This window comes from Physeter macrocephalus, chromosome 2 (genome assembly GCF_002837175.3).
Source record: "Physeter macrocephalus isolate SW-GA chromosome 2, ASM283717v5, whole genome shotgun sequence".
Classification (NCBI taxonomy): domain Eukaryota; kingdom Metazoa; phylum Chordata; class Mammalia; order Artiodactyla; family Physeteridae; genus Physeter; species Physeter macrocephalus.
The window spans coordinates 111,653,865-111,670,316 of NC_041215.1; the positions used below are offsets into that span (position 1 = coordinate 111,653,865).

General features: G+C 36.5%; 1 protein-coding gene across 1 annotated transcript in view; it reads left to right on the top strand.

Annotated features, from left to right (window-relative positions):
• Nucleotides 1-16,452, top strand: part of PTH2R (parathyroid hormone 2 receptor) — a 103,365-nt gene that overhangs the window by 20,865 nt on the left and 66,048 nt on the right. The window contains exon 2 of the mRNA XM_024124464.2: nt 14,879-14,981. Coding sequence (XP_023980232.1) covers nt 14,879-14,981 — 103 coding nt within the window. The remainder of the gene's footprint in view (nt 1-14,878; nt 14,982-16,452) is intronic.

Genomic DNA, 16,452 nt, shown 5'->3' on the forward strand with positions numbered 1-16,452 from the left:
CAAAGATCAATAAAACTAAAAGCTGGTTCTTTGAGGAGATAAACAAAATTGATAAACCATTAGCCAGACTCATCAAGAAAAAGAGGGAGAGGACTCAAATCAATAAAATTAGAAATGAAAAAGGAGAAGTTACAACAGACACCACAGAAATACAAAGCATCCTAACAGACTACTACAAGCAACTCTATGCCAATATAATGGACAACCTGTAAGAAGTGGACAAATTCTTAAGAGAGGTATAACCTTCCAAGACTGAACCAGGAAGAAATAGAAAATATGGACAGACCAATCACAAGCACTGAAATTGAAACTGTTATTAAAAATCTTCCAACAAACAAAAGTCCAGGTCCAGGTTGCTTCACAGGCAATGTCTATCAAACATTTAGAGAAGAGCTAATACCCATCCTTCTCAAACTCTTCCAAAAAATTGCAGAGGAAGGAACACTCCCAAACTCATTCTATGAGGCCGCCATCACCCTGATACCAAAACCAAAGATACTTATCCCAGGGATGCAAGGATTCTTCAATATATGCAAATCAATCAATGTGATAAACCATATTAACAAATTGAAGAAGAAAAACCATATGATCATCTCAATAGATGCAGAAAAAGCTTTTGACAAAATTCAACACCCATTTATGATAAAAACTCTCCAGAAAGTGGGCATAGAGGGAACCTACCGCAACATAATAAAGGCCACATATGACAAACCCACAGCAAACATCATTCTCAGTGGTGAAAAACTGAGAGCATTTCCTCTAACATCAGGAAGAAGGCAAGGATGTCCACTCTATCCACTCTTATTCAACATAGTTTTGCAAGTCCTAGCCCCAGCAATCAGAGAAAAAAGGAATTGTATTTCTAATACAAATTAGAAAAGAAGAAGTAAAACTGTCACTGTTTGCAGATGACATGATACTATACATAGAGAAATCAAAGATGATACAAACAGATGGAGAGATATACCATGTTCTTGGATTGGAAGAATCAATATTGTGAAAATGACTCTACTACCCAAAGCAATCTACAGATTCAATGCAATCCCTATCAAATTACCAATGGCATTTTTTACAAAACTAGAACCAAAACTCTTAAAATTTGTATGGAGACACAAAAGACCCCGAATAGGCAAAGCAGTGTTGAGGGAGAAAAACGGAGCTGGAGGAAACAGACTCCCTGATTTCAGACTATACTACAAAGCTACAGTAATCAAGACAATATGGTACGGCACAAAAACAGAAATATAGATCAATGGAACAGGATAGAAAGCCCAGAGATAAACCCACACACCTCTGGTCAACTAATCTATGACAAAGGAGGCAAGGATATACAATGGGGAAAAGACAGTCTCTTCAATAAGTGGTTCTGGGAAAACTGGACAGCTACATGTAAAAGAATGAAATTAGAACACTCCCTAATGTCATACACAAAAATATACTCAAAATGGATTAGAGACCTAAATGTAAGACTGGACACTATAAAACCCTTAGAGGAAAACATAGGAAGAACACTCTTTGATATAAATCACAGCAAGATCTTTTTTGATCCACCTCCTAGAGTAATGGAAATAAAAACAAAAATAAACAAATGGGACCTAATGAAACTTAAAAGCTTTTGCAAAGCAAAGGAAACTACAAATGACAAAAAGACAACACTCAGAATGGGAGAAAATATTTGCAAGCAAATCAACGGACAAAGGATTAATCTCCAAAATATATAAACAGCTCATGCAGTTCAATATTTTAAAAAACAAACAACCCAATCAAAAAATGGGCAGAAGACCTAAATAGACATTTCTCCAAAGAAGACATACAGATGGCCAAAAAGCACATGAAAAGCTGCTCAATATCACTAATTATTAGAGAAATGCAAATCAAAACTACAGTGAGGTATCACCTCACACCAGTTAGAGTGGGCATCATCAGAAAATCTACAAACAACAAATGATGGAGAGGATGTGGAGAAAAGGGAACCCTCTTGCACTGTTGATGGGAATGTAAATTGATACAGCTGCTATGGAGAACAGTATGGAGGTTCCTTAAAAACTAAAAATAGAACTACCACATGACCCAGCTATCCCACTACTGGGCATATACCTTGAGAAAACCATAATTCAAAATGACACATGCACCCCAATGTTCATTTCAGCACTATTTACAATAGCCAGCTCATGGAGGCAACCTAAATGCCCATTGACAGATAAATGGATAAAGAAGATGTGGTACATATATACAATGGAATATTACTCAGCCATAAAAAGGAACAAAATTGGGTCATTTGTAGAGACATGGATGGATCTAGAGACTGTCATACAGAGTGAAGTATGTCAGAAAGAGAAAAACAAATATTGTATATTAATGCATATATGTGGAACCTAGAAAAATGGTGCAGATGAACCAGTTTGCAGGGCAGAAACTGAGACACAGATGTAGAGAACAAACGTGTGGACATCAAGGGGGGAAAGTGGCAGGGGGTGGGGTGGTGGTGTGATGAACTGGGAGATTGGGATTGACATATATACACTAATATGTATAAAATGGATAACTAATAAGAACCTGCTGTATAAAAAAGTAAATAAAATTCAAAAATTTTAAAAAAAAGAAAGAAAAGAAGTAATACAGAGATATTGTATACCTTTCACACATTTTCTCCCAGTGGTAATGTCTGTCATAACTGCAGTGCAATATCCCAAGCAGGAAATTGACATTGATATAATCCACCTACTTTATGCAGATCTCACTGGGTTTACATATACTCATTTATTTGTGTATTTTGTTTTATGCAGTTTTATCATGTGTTGATGCACGTGACCACCACCATAGCTAAGATATAGAATGGTTTCAGTACAGGAATCCCTCCTGCTACCCTTTTATGGCCACAGCCATTCCCTCTCCTCTCTTGCCTCTCCTGCTCCCCTAAAAACTGGCAACCACTGATCTGTTCTCCATCTCTATAATCATTATATGACTCTTAAAAGAATTAGCTGTGCTTTGTTTCTAATTATTAATTGGAGCTATATAAATACCTACAATAAATTCATGTGGTTGAAATGAAAGAGAAAGAATGAATAATAGGTGTGAAGGATTTTTTTTTTTTTTTTTTTTTTAACATCTTTATTGGGGTATAACTGTTTTACAATAGTGTGTTAGTTTCTCCTTTACAACAATGTGAATCAGTTATACATATACATATGTTCCCATATCTCTTCCCTCTTGCGTCTCCCTCCCACCCTCCCTATCCCACCCCTCTCGGTGGTCACAAAGCACAGAGGTGATCTCCCTGTGCTATGCGGCAGCTTCCCACTAGCTATCTAATTTACATTTGGTAGTGCATATATGTCCCTGCCACTCTCTCATTTCGTCACAGACATTTTATTCTTTAAAGAAATTTTTTTTATTAAAAATATTTTAAAAATTTTGTATTGTAGTTGATTTACAATGTTGTGTTAGTTTCAGGTGTATAGCAGATTCTTTTCCCATATAGGTTAATACTGAATATTGAGTAGAGTTCCCTGTTCTATACAGTAGGTCCTTGTTGATTATTTTATATATAATAGTGTGTATATGTTAATCCCAACCTCCTAATTTATCCCTCCCCACCACTTTCCCCTTCGGTAACCATAAGTTTGTTTTCTATGTCTGTGAGTCTGTTTCTGTTTTATAAATACATTCATTTAGATACATTTTATTCTTTTTTTTTTGGCAGTATGCGGGCCTCTCACTGTTGTGGCCTCTCCCGTTGCGGAGCACAGGCTCAGCGGCCATGGCTCACGGGCCTAGCCACTCCGCGGCATGTGGGATCTTCCTGGACTGGGGCATGAACCCGTGTCCCCTGCATCGGCAGGCGGACTCTCAACCACTGCGCCACCAGGGAAGCCCTACATTTTATTCTTAAACTATTTTTGATTTGCTTCTCATATGAACAGGGTCATGGGGAATTTTATACAGCCAAATGTACAAAATGGCCTGGTCTTCAGATTTAGTTCTGGGTTAGGGGTCAGTTTGTGAAAGGATTATAAAAGTTGAGAAGTATGGACACTTTTGTGGTTTTTATGGTATTTATGCTTGTATTTTATACATATTGCTTGTTTTTCTTTGAATTAAAAAAAAGGACAAATTGGGGGAGCATTTCCATAGCTGGTGATTTAATTAAAGGTGGGTGGTTCAATATATTTTCCCCAAAACTATCAGCTTATTATGGCAGATTCCTGTCTCTATTCTAACTGAATATTAAAGATAATACATTCTAAATAATTAAAAACATGTTTCATTTTCAAACTCCCTTTACAATATAAAAACTTAGGCCACTCTCAAGGGAATCATACTCTTGAGAGTGACAGCAGCATTTAAGAATATAAAATAAAACATTAATAGGTATATATGAACTCTTTTGAGGCCTGTGTGAAAACATGGATTAGAGAGTTAATAAAATGGATTTATTATTTGGCAATCAATTCTAGAGTATACGAGAAATCCTAAATTCCAAGCAAAATACTTTATATTAAGCCAGCTCATCCTTCTCATGGACTATGGAAAATAGAATGTCGCCTCCAAGGGAATTCATTCTCTTTAAACATATTCTTTTTTAAAATTTATGTCCTGTGAGCTGATTACCAGCCTTGCTCTGAGGGTCAGCAGCTGTCTAGATCCCATTCCTCAGCAGAATTCAATAAACATATTCTTTTAATCCTTTCCCAATTAGAGTCTAATTTGATATATGAATGTTATAGTAACTTTCTAAGAGGACTTTTAAATATTAAAGAAACTTCACTTTATGAAGGAAGTGTTTTTGCAAAATTATAAAATAATCAATTTGAACAATTCTCACTTACCTTTGTTTTTTACAACCACCTTGTGGCAAATCTTCATTTACTAGAATGAGTTAATGTTTTTACATATTGTGTTTTTTAAAATTGGGACAATTCTTTTTTGAAAAATTAACTTTTGAGATAATTGTAGATTCACATGCAGTTGTTAAAAAAAATGTGAAGAGAACTGTGTATCCTTTACCCAGGTTCCCCCAGGGTAACATCTTATAAAGCTAAGGCACTATACACAGCCAGCACATTAACATTGATACAGTCAAGGTACAGAACATTTCCATCCCCACAAGGATCCTTCCTGTTGCCCTTTTACAGCCACACCCACTTCCTTTCCACTCCTCACTCCTCCTCAACCCCTGGCAACTGCTAATCTGTTCTCCATTTCTATAATTTAATATGTCTGCTCTTTTTTTTCTTTGTCTGTTTGCTAGAAGTTTATCAACTTTATTGCCTTCTCAAAGAACCAGCTCTTTGTTTCATTGATAATCCATATTGTTTTGCTGTTTCAATTTCGCTGATTTCTGTTTTTATCTTTATTGTGTTCTTCCTTTTATTTTCTTTGGTTTTATTTTATTATATTCTTGAGGTGGGAGATTATGTTGTTGATATATGACTTTTCTTCTTTTGTAATATAGGTATTCAGTGCTGTAAATTTCTCTCAGCATTGCTTTATCTGTGTCCTATACATTTTGATATGTTGTATTTTCATTTCCATTCAGTTCAATGCATTAAAAAAAATTCCCTTAAGCCTTTCCTTTTGACCCAAGGATTATTTAAAAGTGTGTTTAGTTTCCAATGTTTGGAGATTTTCCTGGTATTTTTCTCTTGTTGATTTCTAGTTTGATTCCACTGTGGGCTGAGATCATATTTTGTATGATTTCAGTTCTAAACTTGTTGAGATCTGTTTTATGGCCCAGGATATGGTCTACTTTGGTATCTATTCTGTGAGCACTTGGAAAGAATGTGTATTCTGCATTGTTGAGTGAAGTGTTCTATAAACATTTATTAGATCCTCTTGGTTGAGTTCTTCTGTATCTATGTTGATCTTCTGTCTAGTTCTATCAATTGAGAGAGGAGTATTGAAGTTTCCAGCTATAATTGTGGAATTTTCTGTTACTTCTGTCACTTCTATCAGTTTTTGCTTCACATGTTTTTCTCTTTTTTGATGTATACGCATTTAGGATAGCTATGTCTTGGGGGAATGACCCTTTTATTATTATATATTGTCCCTCTTGGTCTCTGGTAGTTTGCTCAGAAGTCAACTATCTGGTATTAATATAACTGAGGAAATGGGGGCATCTCTTTGTTACTGCTCAGTGGAGGTAGAAGTTGAGGTTCCCCAGCCAGCATCTGTTGCACTCAAGTTGGAGAGTTCCTTTTTACTGCTGGGTGGGGGTGTGAATTCTGCTCCCCACGTGGTATTCACCGACACCACAGTGGGGTAGCCTCATTGTTGCTAGACTGACTCTCCACTAGGTCTTCTCTGACACCACCCCAGTGCAGGGGATGTAGGGGCATCTTTTTACTGCCAGCTCGGGGTGAAAGTCTAGGCTCCCCATATAATCTCCACTGATACCAGGGACGGGGGAACTGTGAAGGGCCTTGTTACAGACCACTGTGGGAAGAAGTACCGACCCTCTACTTTGCTCTGAAACCACTCTGGGGAGGGTGTAGGGACCCCTCCTGACAGCCTGGCAAGGATGGAAGTCTAGGCTCTCCATTTGGCCTTGGTAGGTATGGGTTGGGGTAGGACTGCAGTTTTTCTGTGGTGTTTGGCTTGGGTTAAGCTGTTATTGTCTGAAAGTTTTTGGTCTTGTCAGGCTGCCCCTTTCCTTTCTTTGCTATAGAGAGCAGGGTTTTCTTGAGGCTTTTTTTTTTTTTTTTTTTTTTTTTTGGCCAGCACTTGTTGGTATTTCAGAGTTGCCCACTTTCTCCAACTCCAAGTTGGGAATATATGAGATAAAAAGAAAACCCAGAGAATTTACCACAGTATTGTTCTTCAGGATCTGAGGTCTCTAGCTGGTCTATATTTTGCTCTCCACTTTTCAGAGTCATCTTATGTTCATTTTATATATAATGTCCAGAATTTTTAGTTGTACTCATTGGGAGAAATAGAGGGAAATGCATATACTCCATCGATGCCAGAAGTAGAAATTCCAGAATGCTTCTTTTTGTGTACTACATCTAATTTATGGATTCATAGTTGTTTGAAAATGGAACATATGTGAATATTGTAATTATGAAGATTCACATGTACTGGCACTAACAATTAATATCTATAAGGATAACTCTACATACTTTAAATAAAATATACATGATCAAATTATGGCTTCTTTTAGCCATCAAATACGTGACAGATTGAAATTTAACATTTAATTTCAAATTGTAAATGATCACTTGCCCAGGAAAAATTGCTAACATCTGTTTTTCTAAATATACCACTTTGTTTTGGATGCAATTGTTGCTTTTGGAGTAATAGACATTGAATATGAAGACTGTTCTTCTCTTTTAAGTACACTGTGATTTTAATGTTCCTCTATGGTAAAGAACACTTGTTTCTGTAACAAAGGCAGAAGAGAAAACAATATAAAGGAAACATTTTCTGACTCTCACTTGAAATGACTAAAAATCAATTTAACAGATCATCAATTAGCACATGCTAATCAAACTTGCTCCTGGTTAAACTGGCCACGTTTTTAGAACAAAATTATCTTTAGAAGCTGTAATTTATTTGATGATTATGTGCTTGAAAAGGTTATCCCTTTTCAGGGATAACCTGAAAAAGGCTTCATCTGCACAAAAGGAAACAAAAATGAATTTGTTTAGGTAAAAATGGTACAAGGGGTGATTTGAAATGTTCATGTTTAATATTTGAGGTCAGATTTCTCTGAATAAAATTTATAGTTCTGAAACTTGGTCACAGATTACCCAGTGTTTTCTGGGATTGAAGTAAAAGAAAGTAACTATTGAACTGAAAAAACAGCCAGAAAAAATTAAAATAAAATAAAAATAAAGCCAACCAATTTGAATGGTGCCTGAGTGTTTCTGGATAATAGATGGGAAAAAGTCAGTTTTTCCTCCTGGCCCATTCACTTGGCTCGTCTCTTTCCATTTCATTCTCCCTTTTTGATAAGTGAGATTTTTATGGCTCACTATTAATGTAGCTGCTTTTAACTCAGAATCTGCATTGTGTTAGCCTGATAGCTAAATTATGGTGTGTATTCCAATCCCCAAAATTAGTTTTATTTTCTCCTTTCACATTAAAATAAATATGGGCATTGAACTATGACTACTATCCAGAAATCTTTAAACTATATACCTTTTTACTGATCTACTCTTTGTACTACAAATACATTAGAAAATAATAAATTCATAATTTTCAGGAATAAGGCAATTTTTTGATGCTAAAACTAGTTCTTATGAAAGATATTCTTTCTGTATCCTTCATTTCAGTTTAACCTGCCAGTCTATAATTTTATGTCATTTAAAATCATAATTATCAATAATTTCTAGGTGTACTTCCTATAGCTGGTAATGTAAACATCTTTCTATTTCTAATGTTCAGTCCATAATGTCTTATTGCACAACATTAAAAGATTTGTTTTCCCACCTTCCTTAACAATTCTAAAGGATAATTTTATTTGCAGCCTGAAAGTAAAGATTTGGGGATGGCAAAGGATTGTATTATTGAGAGGTTGTCAATTTAGGTAAATTGATAGGTTTTATTATCATATTTGATTAAAGAATCTCTAAATCCCTATCAGAAAACAGAAATGCAAAGCTCTAGACCCTATTATTGTTAACAAATCCACAGAAAACATAATTTTCAGTATTCTCGTTCTAGAAAATAGATGACCACCTGCAGAAAATTGTGATTGTTTAAAAATATCTTGCTATTTGTGACATCACAGACCTTGAGGGTATTATGGTAAATGAAATAAGTCAGACGGAGAAAGATAAATACCTTTTGATTTTGCTCATGTGGAAAATAAAAAGAAAAAAAGAACAAATCAAACCAAACAAAAACAAATACATGGATACAAAGAACAGAGTAGTGGTTATCAAGGGGAAGTGGCAGGGGGAGCGCAAAATGGATAAAGGGGATCAACTGGAGACTTCCTTGGTGGTGCAGTGGTCAAGAATCTGCCTGCCAATGCAGGGGACACGTGTTCAATACCTGGCCCAGGAAGATCCCGCATGCCACGGAGCAACTAAGCCCATGCACCACAACTACTGAGCCTGTGCTCTAGAGCCCGTGAGCCAAAACTACTGAGCCCATGCATGCACAACTACTGAAGCCTGCACACCCCAGAGCCCATGCACCACAACTACTGAGCCTGCATGCTGCAACTACTGAAGCCCACACACCCCAGCGCCTGAGTGCCACAACTACTGAGCCCATGTGCCTCAACTACTGAAGCCCATGCACCTAGATCCCATGCTCTGCAACAAGAGAAGCCAGCGCAATGAGAAGCCCGTGCACCACAACAAAGAATGGCCCCCACTCACCACAACCAGAGAGAAAGCCCATGCACAGCAACGAAGACCCAATGCAGCCAAAAAAAAAAAGGGATCAACTGTATGGTGACAGATGAAAAGTAAATTTTTGGTGGTGAACGCATTGTAGGATATACAGAATTAGAAATATAATGTACACATGAAACATAATGTTATAAACCAATATTATCTCAATAAAAATTTTTATATTACCTCAATAAAAATTTTTTTAAAGGAAGAAAAAAATATATTTATAGATTTTTTGATACCTTTCTTTAAGAGGTAGAGATTAATTCCTCCCCCCTGGAATGAAAGTTGGTGACTTGCTTTTAACCAGTAGAATCTGATGAGACTGACTGTAAGTGATATCTGAGACTGGATCATAAAAGGCATCGAAGCTTTCTCCTTTCTTTCTCTCTAGAATCACTTACTCTGTAGGAAGCCAGTTGTCATGTTGTAGACACTCAAGCACTCAAATGGAGAGAACCATCAGCTACTGAGGAACTGAGGCCCCCTGACAATAGCCATGTGAGTTTGCCATCTTGGAAGTGGATCCTTCAGTCCTAGTCAAGTCTTTAGTTAACAGCATCTACGGCTAAAGTCTTGACTGAAACCTCATAAGAGACTCTAAGCTAGAAGCACCCAGCTAATCCTCTCCTATACTGTGAGATAAGCAATGTTTGGTGTTTTATGCCACACATTTTTGGGTTAATTTGTTACATAGCTATAGATGACAAATACAGATTTTTCCCTCCTTAAAATTCTGTCCCTCTGGAATCATTCTTGGTACCAAATGAATTGTATCATGTTAGATGGAAGCATGACTTTGTTATTGAGTTTTCTGGAAATTGTGTGGTTTAAAGAGCTGTATATGGGTGCCAAGTTGACAGATGTGGATTTTGGTGGCTTTGTAACGTCAACTTAGCTATGTTAAACTGTATTTCCCAGAATTCCCTTCCCTTCATATTTTTGGCTAAGATGAGCCACAAGAGACATTTTTTCATGAGTGTTTGAGGGCAAAGGTGAAGCAGCAGCTATTTTGTTTTTTACACTCAGATAGTCAAAGCAGGCACTTCTGTATCTCATGGAAATTGTTGCTTGTCTGCTGGCTGATCTCATGGGAGAGGGATAGCAGCCAGGCCTGCAACTATGTCATCTTTCCCTGGGTCCTCCTTTAACTTACCTGATTCCTTGGCCAAGTATGTATTTTAGTCCATGATGAGAGTGGCAGCTTCTTCTGCTGGGCACCCCCATCATGAAGGTTGGAGGCACCAAGAATTCACATGGATTCCAGTGTGTCCTCATGGTTTCTAGCTCATGCTGATGGTTCCAGCTTGTTTTCACTCTCCTTCTCTTTACATTCATCTTCTCTTTTTGACTACCTGACCTACAGATTTCTAGCTTCAGCATCAGACAAAAATATTAGCCTTCTGGAGACTGTTAAACCAGCTCCCACAACTGTATAGGTCAAATCCCTGTAACAAATACTTTATTCTATTTCTAGCTTTATTTCTATTTCTACCTCCTTTTTTTTTGTTTGTTTGTTTTTTTGTTTTTTTTGTTTTGTTTTGTGGTATGCGGGCCTCTCACTGTTGTGGCCTCTCCCGTTTGCAGAGCACAGGCTCCGGACGCGCAGGCTCAGCGGCCGTGGCTCACGGGCCCAGCCGCTCTGCGGCATGTGGGATCTTCCCAGACCGGGGGACTCGCCCGTGTCCCCTGCATCAGCAGGTGGACTCTCAACCACTGTGCCACCAGGGAAGCCCTACCTCTATTTTTAAATTTTTTTTAATCTATAATCTATTTCAATCTCTTAATAATTCTGCTCCTCTGAATGAACTTTGACTAATAGTGTATTCTTCATCATCAACTTGTACCTTTAAATATGTTTGTTCTCAAACCCATTAAAGTAAGTACAAGAATCAGGGGTTCCTGTGAAACATGAAAATTACCGGTCTCTACCTCCAGAAAAAAATTCTGATTCACTGGGTGGGTGTGCAGCCTAAGAATCTACATTTTACATAGGCATCAGATTCAGGTGGTCCAAGCACCATACTTTGAACAAATACTTATGAATGTTTTATCATATTTAAAAGATATTTCCTTGAAATTGAAGTTTTTCAATAATAGAATTTCCTTTTAATACTGGCAGTGTTAAAACCAAATCTAGGTGAATTCATCCAACAAACATTTATTATTCATGTGTTATATGTTAGAAACATGCTCCAGGGGGTGAAAATGTATGAAGATATCTAGTGAAAGACACCCAGTAGAAAGAAGCATTGTGTTGGAGTCCTATAAAATGTTGTTATACATCTTTCTATTCCTATTAATAGTGATTTTTTTCTGACAATGCTTTAAAAAGCCCTGTGGTTTTTCAGAGCAAGTTCAGGTATAAAGGAAGGTTCAGATTAGTGAGACAGTGTGATTCTGCAGTTGCCTCTGCCTAGGTTTCAGCCAGGGAAGTTCTGTTATTTTACACACACACATACACACACACACACACACACACACACACACACACACACACACACACACACACGAGGTTTTCTCATGAGGTGTTTTTTTTGAAGAAAATGTACTACATAAAAATAATTGAAAATGAAAATCTTTACTATAAAATATTAAGCATATTATTTTTCACATAAAAAGTATTTAACAAATATTGATTAAATGGATAACGGATATGTTGATGCATCTTACCATTATAGAGTCACAGTATTAATGCAAAAAGGACAAATCATAGCTAACATCATACGCAATGATGTAGTGTTGAAAGTTTTCCCTCTAAGACCAGGAACAAGACAAGAGTGCCCACTCTCACCATTCCTATTCAACATAGTACTGGAAGTCCTAGCCAGAGCAATTAGTCAAGAAAAAGAAATAAAAGGCATCTAATTCAGAAAGGAAGAAGTAAAATTGTCTCTAATGGAAAATGCTATGATCGTGTATTTAGAAAACCCTAAAGATGCTATCAAAACTAATAAATGAGTTCAGTAAAGTTTCAGAATACAAAATCAACATACAAAAATCAGTTGTGTTTGTATACACTAAAAGCAAACTTCTGAAAAAGAAATAAGGAAAACAGTTCCATTTACAGTAGAATAAAAGATAATGAATAAATTTAACCAAAATGGGTAAATATCTGTACACTGAAAATTCCAAGACATTGATGAAATAAACTGAAGAAAACAGAAATTAAGGCGAAGATACCCCATGTCCATGGATCAGAAAAATTAATATTGTTAAAATGTCCATACTACCAAAAGCCATCTAGAGATTCAGTGAAATCCTTATAAAAATTACAATGGCATTTTTCACAGAAATAGAACAAATAATCTTAAAATTCATGTGAAATCACAAAAGTCTCTGAAGAGCCAAAGCAATGCGGAGAAAGAACAGCAAAGCTAGAAGCATCACAATTCCTGATTTCAAACTTTATTTCAAAACTATAGTAATCAAAACTGCACAGTTCTGGCATAAAAACACACATAGACCAATGGAAAAGAATCAGGAGCCCAGAAATAAACTCACACATACATGGTCAACTAATCTTTCACAAGAGAGCCATGAATACCTACTGGAGAAAGGACAGTCTCTTCAATAAATGTTGTTAGGAAAACTGGGTAGTCACACACGAATGAAATTGGACCCCTATTTTATACCACTCACAAAAATTAACTCAAGATGGATTAAAGACTTAAATGTAAGACTCAAAACTGTAAACCCACCTGAAGAAAACAGGGAAAACCTTCTTGACATTGGTCTTGGCGATGATTTTTTGGATATGACACCAAAAACACAAGCAACAAAAGCAAAAATAAACAATTGAGACTACCTCGATCTAAAAAGCTTCTGCACAGCAAAAGAGACAATCAGCAAAATTAGAAGGCAACCTATGGAATGGGAGAAAATATTTGCAAACCATCTATCTAATAAAGGGTTAATATCCAAAATTTATAAGGAACTCATACAACTCAATAGCAAAAATTAACAATCCAATTAAAAAATGGGAAAAGGACTTGGATAGATATTTTTCCAAGGAAGACATACAGATGGTCAATAGGTACATCACTAATCATCAGGGAAGTGTAACTCAAAACCACAGTGAGATATCACCTCACACTTGTTAGAATGGCTATCATCAAAAAGACGAGACAACAGATGTTGGCGAGGATGTGAAGAAAAGGGACCCCTTGTGCACTGTTGGTGGGAATGTAAATTGGTACAGCCACTCCGGAAAAAAGTATGGGGTTTCTCAAAAAATTAAAAATAGAACTACCATATGATCCAGCAACCTCAGTTCTGGATAATATCCAAAGGAAATGAAATCACTATCTCAGAGTTTAGATATCTGTACCCTCTTGTTTATTGCAGCATTGTTTACAATTGCCAAGACATGGAAACAACCTAAGTGTCCATGGATGGATGAATGGATAAAGAAAATGTGACACACACACACACACACACACACATACACACACACACACACACACACACACAGAGGAATATTATGCATCCGTAAAGAAGAAGGAAATCCTGCCTTTTGTGCAACATGGATTGACTTTGAGCACATTAGGCTAAGTGAAATAAATCAGACAGAGAAAGACAAATAGTGTATGTTCTCACTTGTTTGGAACCTAAAAAGGCTGAACTCATAGAAATAGAGAGTAGAATGGTGGCTGCCAGGGTCTGGGAGGTGGGGGAAATAGGGAGACGTTGGTCAAAGCATTCAGAGTTCTAGCTATAAGATGACTAAGTTTTGTGGGGATTTAGTGTATAACATGGTAACTATAATTAACAGTACTTTATTATATACTTGAAAGTTAAGAGAGTAGATCTAAAATATCATCACACACACACATAAAAGGTAATTATATGGGGGGAAGGAGGTATTAACTAACCTTATTGTGGTAGTCATTTCACAATATATAAATGTATCAAGTCATTACATAGTACATCTTAAACTCACTTATGTTATCTGTCAGTAATATCTCAATATACCTGGACGTAAAAAGGCAAAAAGTTAACTAGAGGCCATTTGGTGTAACCCTCTTATTTCATAGATGAGTAAACCAAAGCCCCAAAACATGGAATTATTTGCCCAGTTTCACTGGTAAATTTTCAGTAGAGCTAAGCATAGTCTTCTAGTCCATTTCTCCTTTCTATGTGCCATAACTGACATATTGTAAGAGGATTAATAAATATTGGTCTTTGTAACTTTTCAGGAAATTTTCAATATGTTTATTATTTTTTCCGATTATATTATATCTATTAGTCTTACCTAATTAAATTAAAAATTTCTGGAGTTTTTAAACTTTTTTTTTTAACAAAGGGGATTTTTTTCTTTAGGCTAATCAGGTAAAAGTATGATTATTCTAAACTCTTATACGTTGATGGATTTTTGAATTTTGATTCAGATAAAGAACTATTTCAGATAGCTTCACATCAAAACTAATTTTTAATTATATTAGAAGGTGAAATAATGAAAGATTGTATCGTGGCTTTAAAAAAAAGTGACAGGCATGTTTTTCTCTGTTTGTATTTTGTCATGTCTACAGCTGGATTCTGATGGCACCGTTACTATAGAAGAGCAGATTGTCCTTGTGCTGAAAGCTAAAGTGCAGTGTGAACTCAACATCACAGCCCAGCTCCAGGAAGGAGGTAAAGATGCTGAGAACACCATGTTCCCCATGTGTCTCACCCTGATCTTCACAAAAAATGCAAATTTCCTCCTTAGTGAGTATTAGGGAGTTCCTTATCAGTCATTCCATGTTTCCATGTGGAGAGCTGTGTAGCAGAATAACGCTCTTTTCAGCTCTTTAACCTACCAGCTCTTCGCTCCCTGTGGATGAGTGACTTGCCTGGTTTGTGAGTTTGAGAATGACCGGCCACGTGCACATCAGCGTCCTCCTCAGACCTGTCTTTGGGATCTGTCTGTCTGCAGAGAGCATGCATATTGTTTTGCCCTTGACTGTGCAGTAAGCTTGGAGGAGTAGGCTCTGTACTTGTGGTTATCACCTGCAGTTTTAGGTAGTATGTAAAATTCAAAGGAGCCAATAAGCAATCCCATTGATACATACATAGACCATGCTCTCCAAAAAACTTTATGCTTAATAAAATGATGATTTTATCTCATCTGCCTGACTCCTTATGTAATTTCTCAGTTAGTTCCAAGTTCAAGTGGGAAACTACAAAAACAAAACTACAAAACTGCAGATGAGCTTGTGGTAGTGTTGGTGCTCTTGTGCGCCTCTACCGTTGCAGCTGCACAGGGACCTGTGGCTTGTGTTCCTTGGGGTCTGATGGTCACTCACAGTTCTAAATGGGGCCACTGAGTAAAGTCATTTATTGAATTGGAGTAGTGGGAAGATTATAATGTTTTATATAGCGAAATGCCTTGCCTTGATAGTTGAATATATTCAAAGACATTTTTTAAAAAGAGGGAGGTGCTATTTACTGAACTCCTTAAATTCCCAACAATCTGAATGAAGTAGATAATGTCCTTAAAGCTATGCTTTAAAAAAATTTTGTGATTGATTTTCTCAGTTGGTTATGATCAGAGAATGTGGTCTGCATGATACTAATTTTTAAAAGTGTGTTGAGACTTAATGGCTTATATTTGGGTCAGTTTTGATAAATATCCTATATGGTCTTCAAGAGAATGTGTACTGTCCAGTTTCTGAGTACAGTGTTTTATAGTGTCCACTAGGTTAAGCTTATTGGGGTATGGTTCATGTATTCTGTATCTATGATTTTTCATCTATTTGACCTATTCTTTTCTGATATATATATCTTAAAATATCCCACTCTGAGGATGAATTTTTTTGCTTCGTATATTTTGAAAATATGTTATTGAGTATATACAAGTTTATAAATGTTATATTTCCTGGTAAATCAAACCTTCCATTGATATGAAGCAGCCTTCTTTATTTCTAGTTTACTTTTATTTTAAATATTAACTAATAAACATCCCAATCCAAAAATGGGCAGAAGACCTGAATAGACATTTCTCCAAAGAAGATATAGATTGCCAACAAACACATGAAAGAATGCTCAACATCACTAATCATTAGAGAAATGCAAGTCAAAACTACAATGAGGTATCACCTCACACCAGTCAGAATGGCCATCA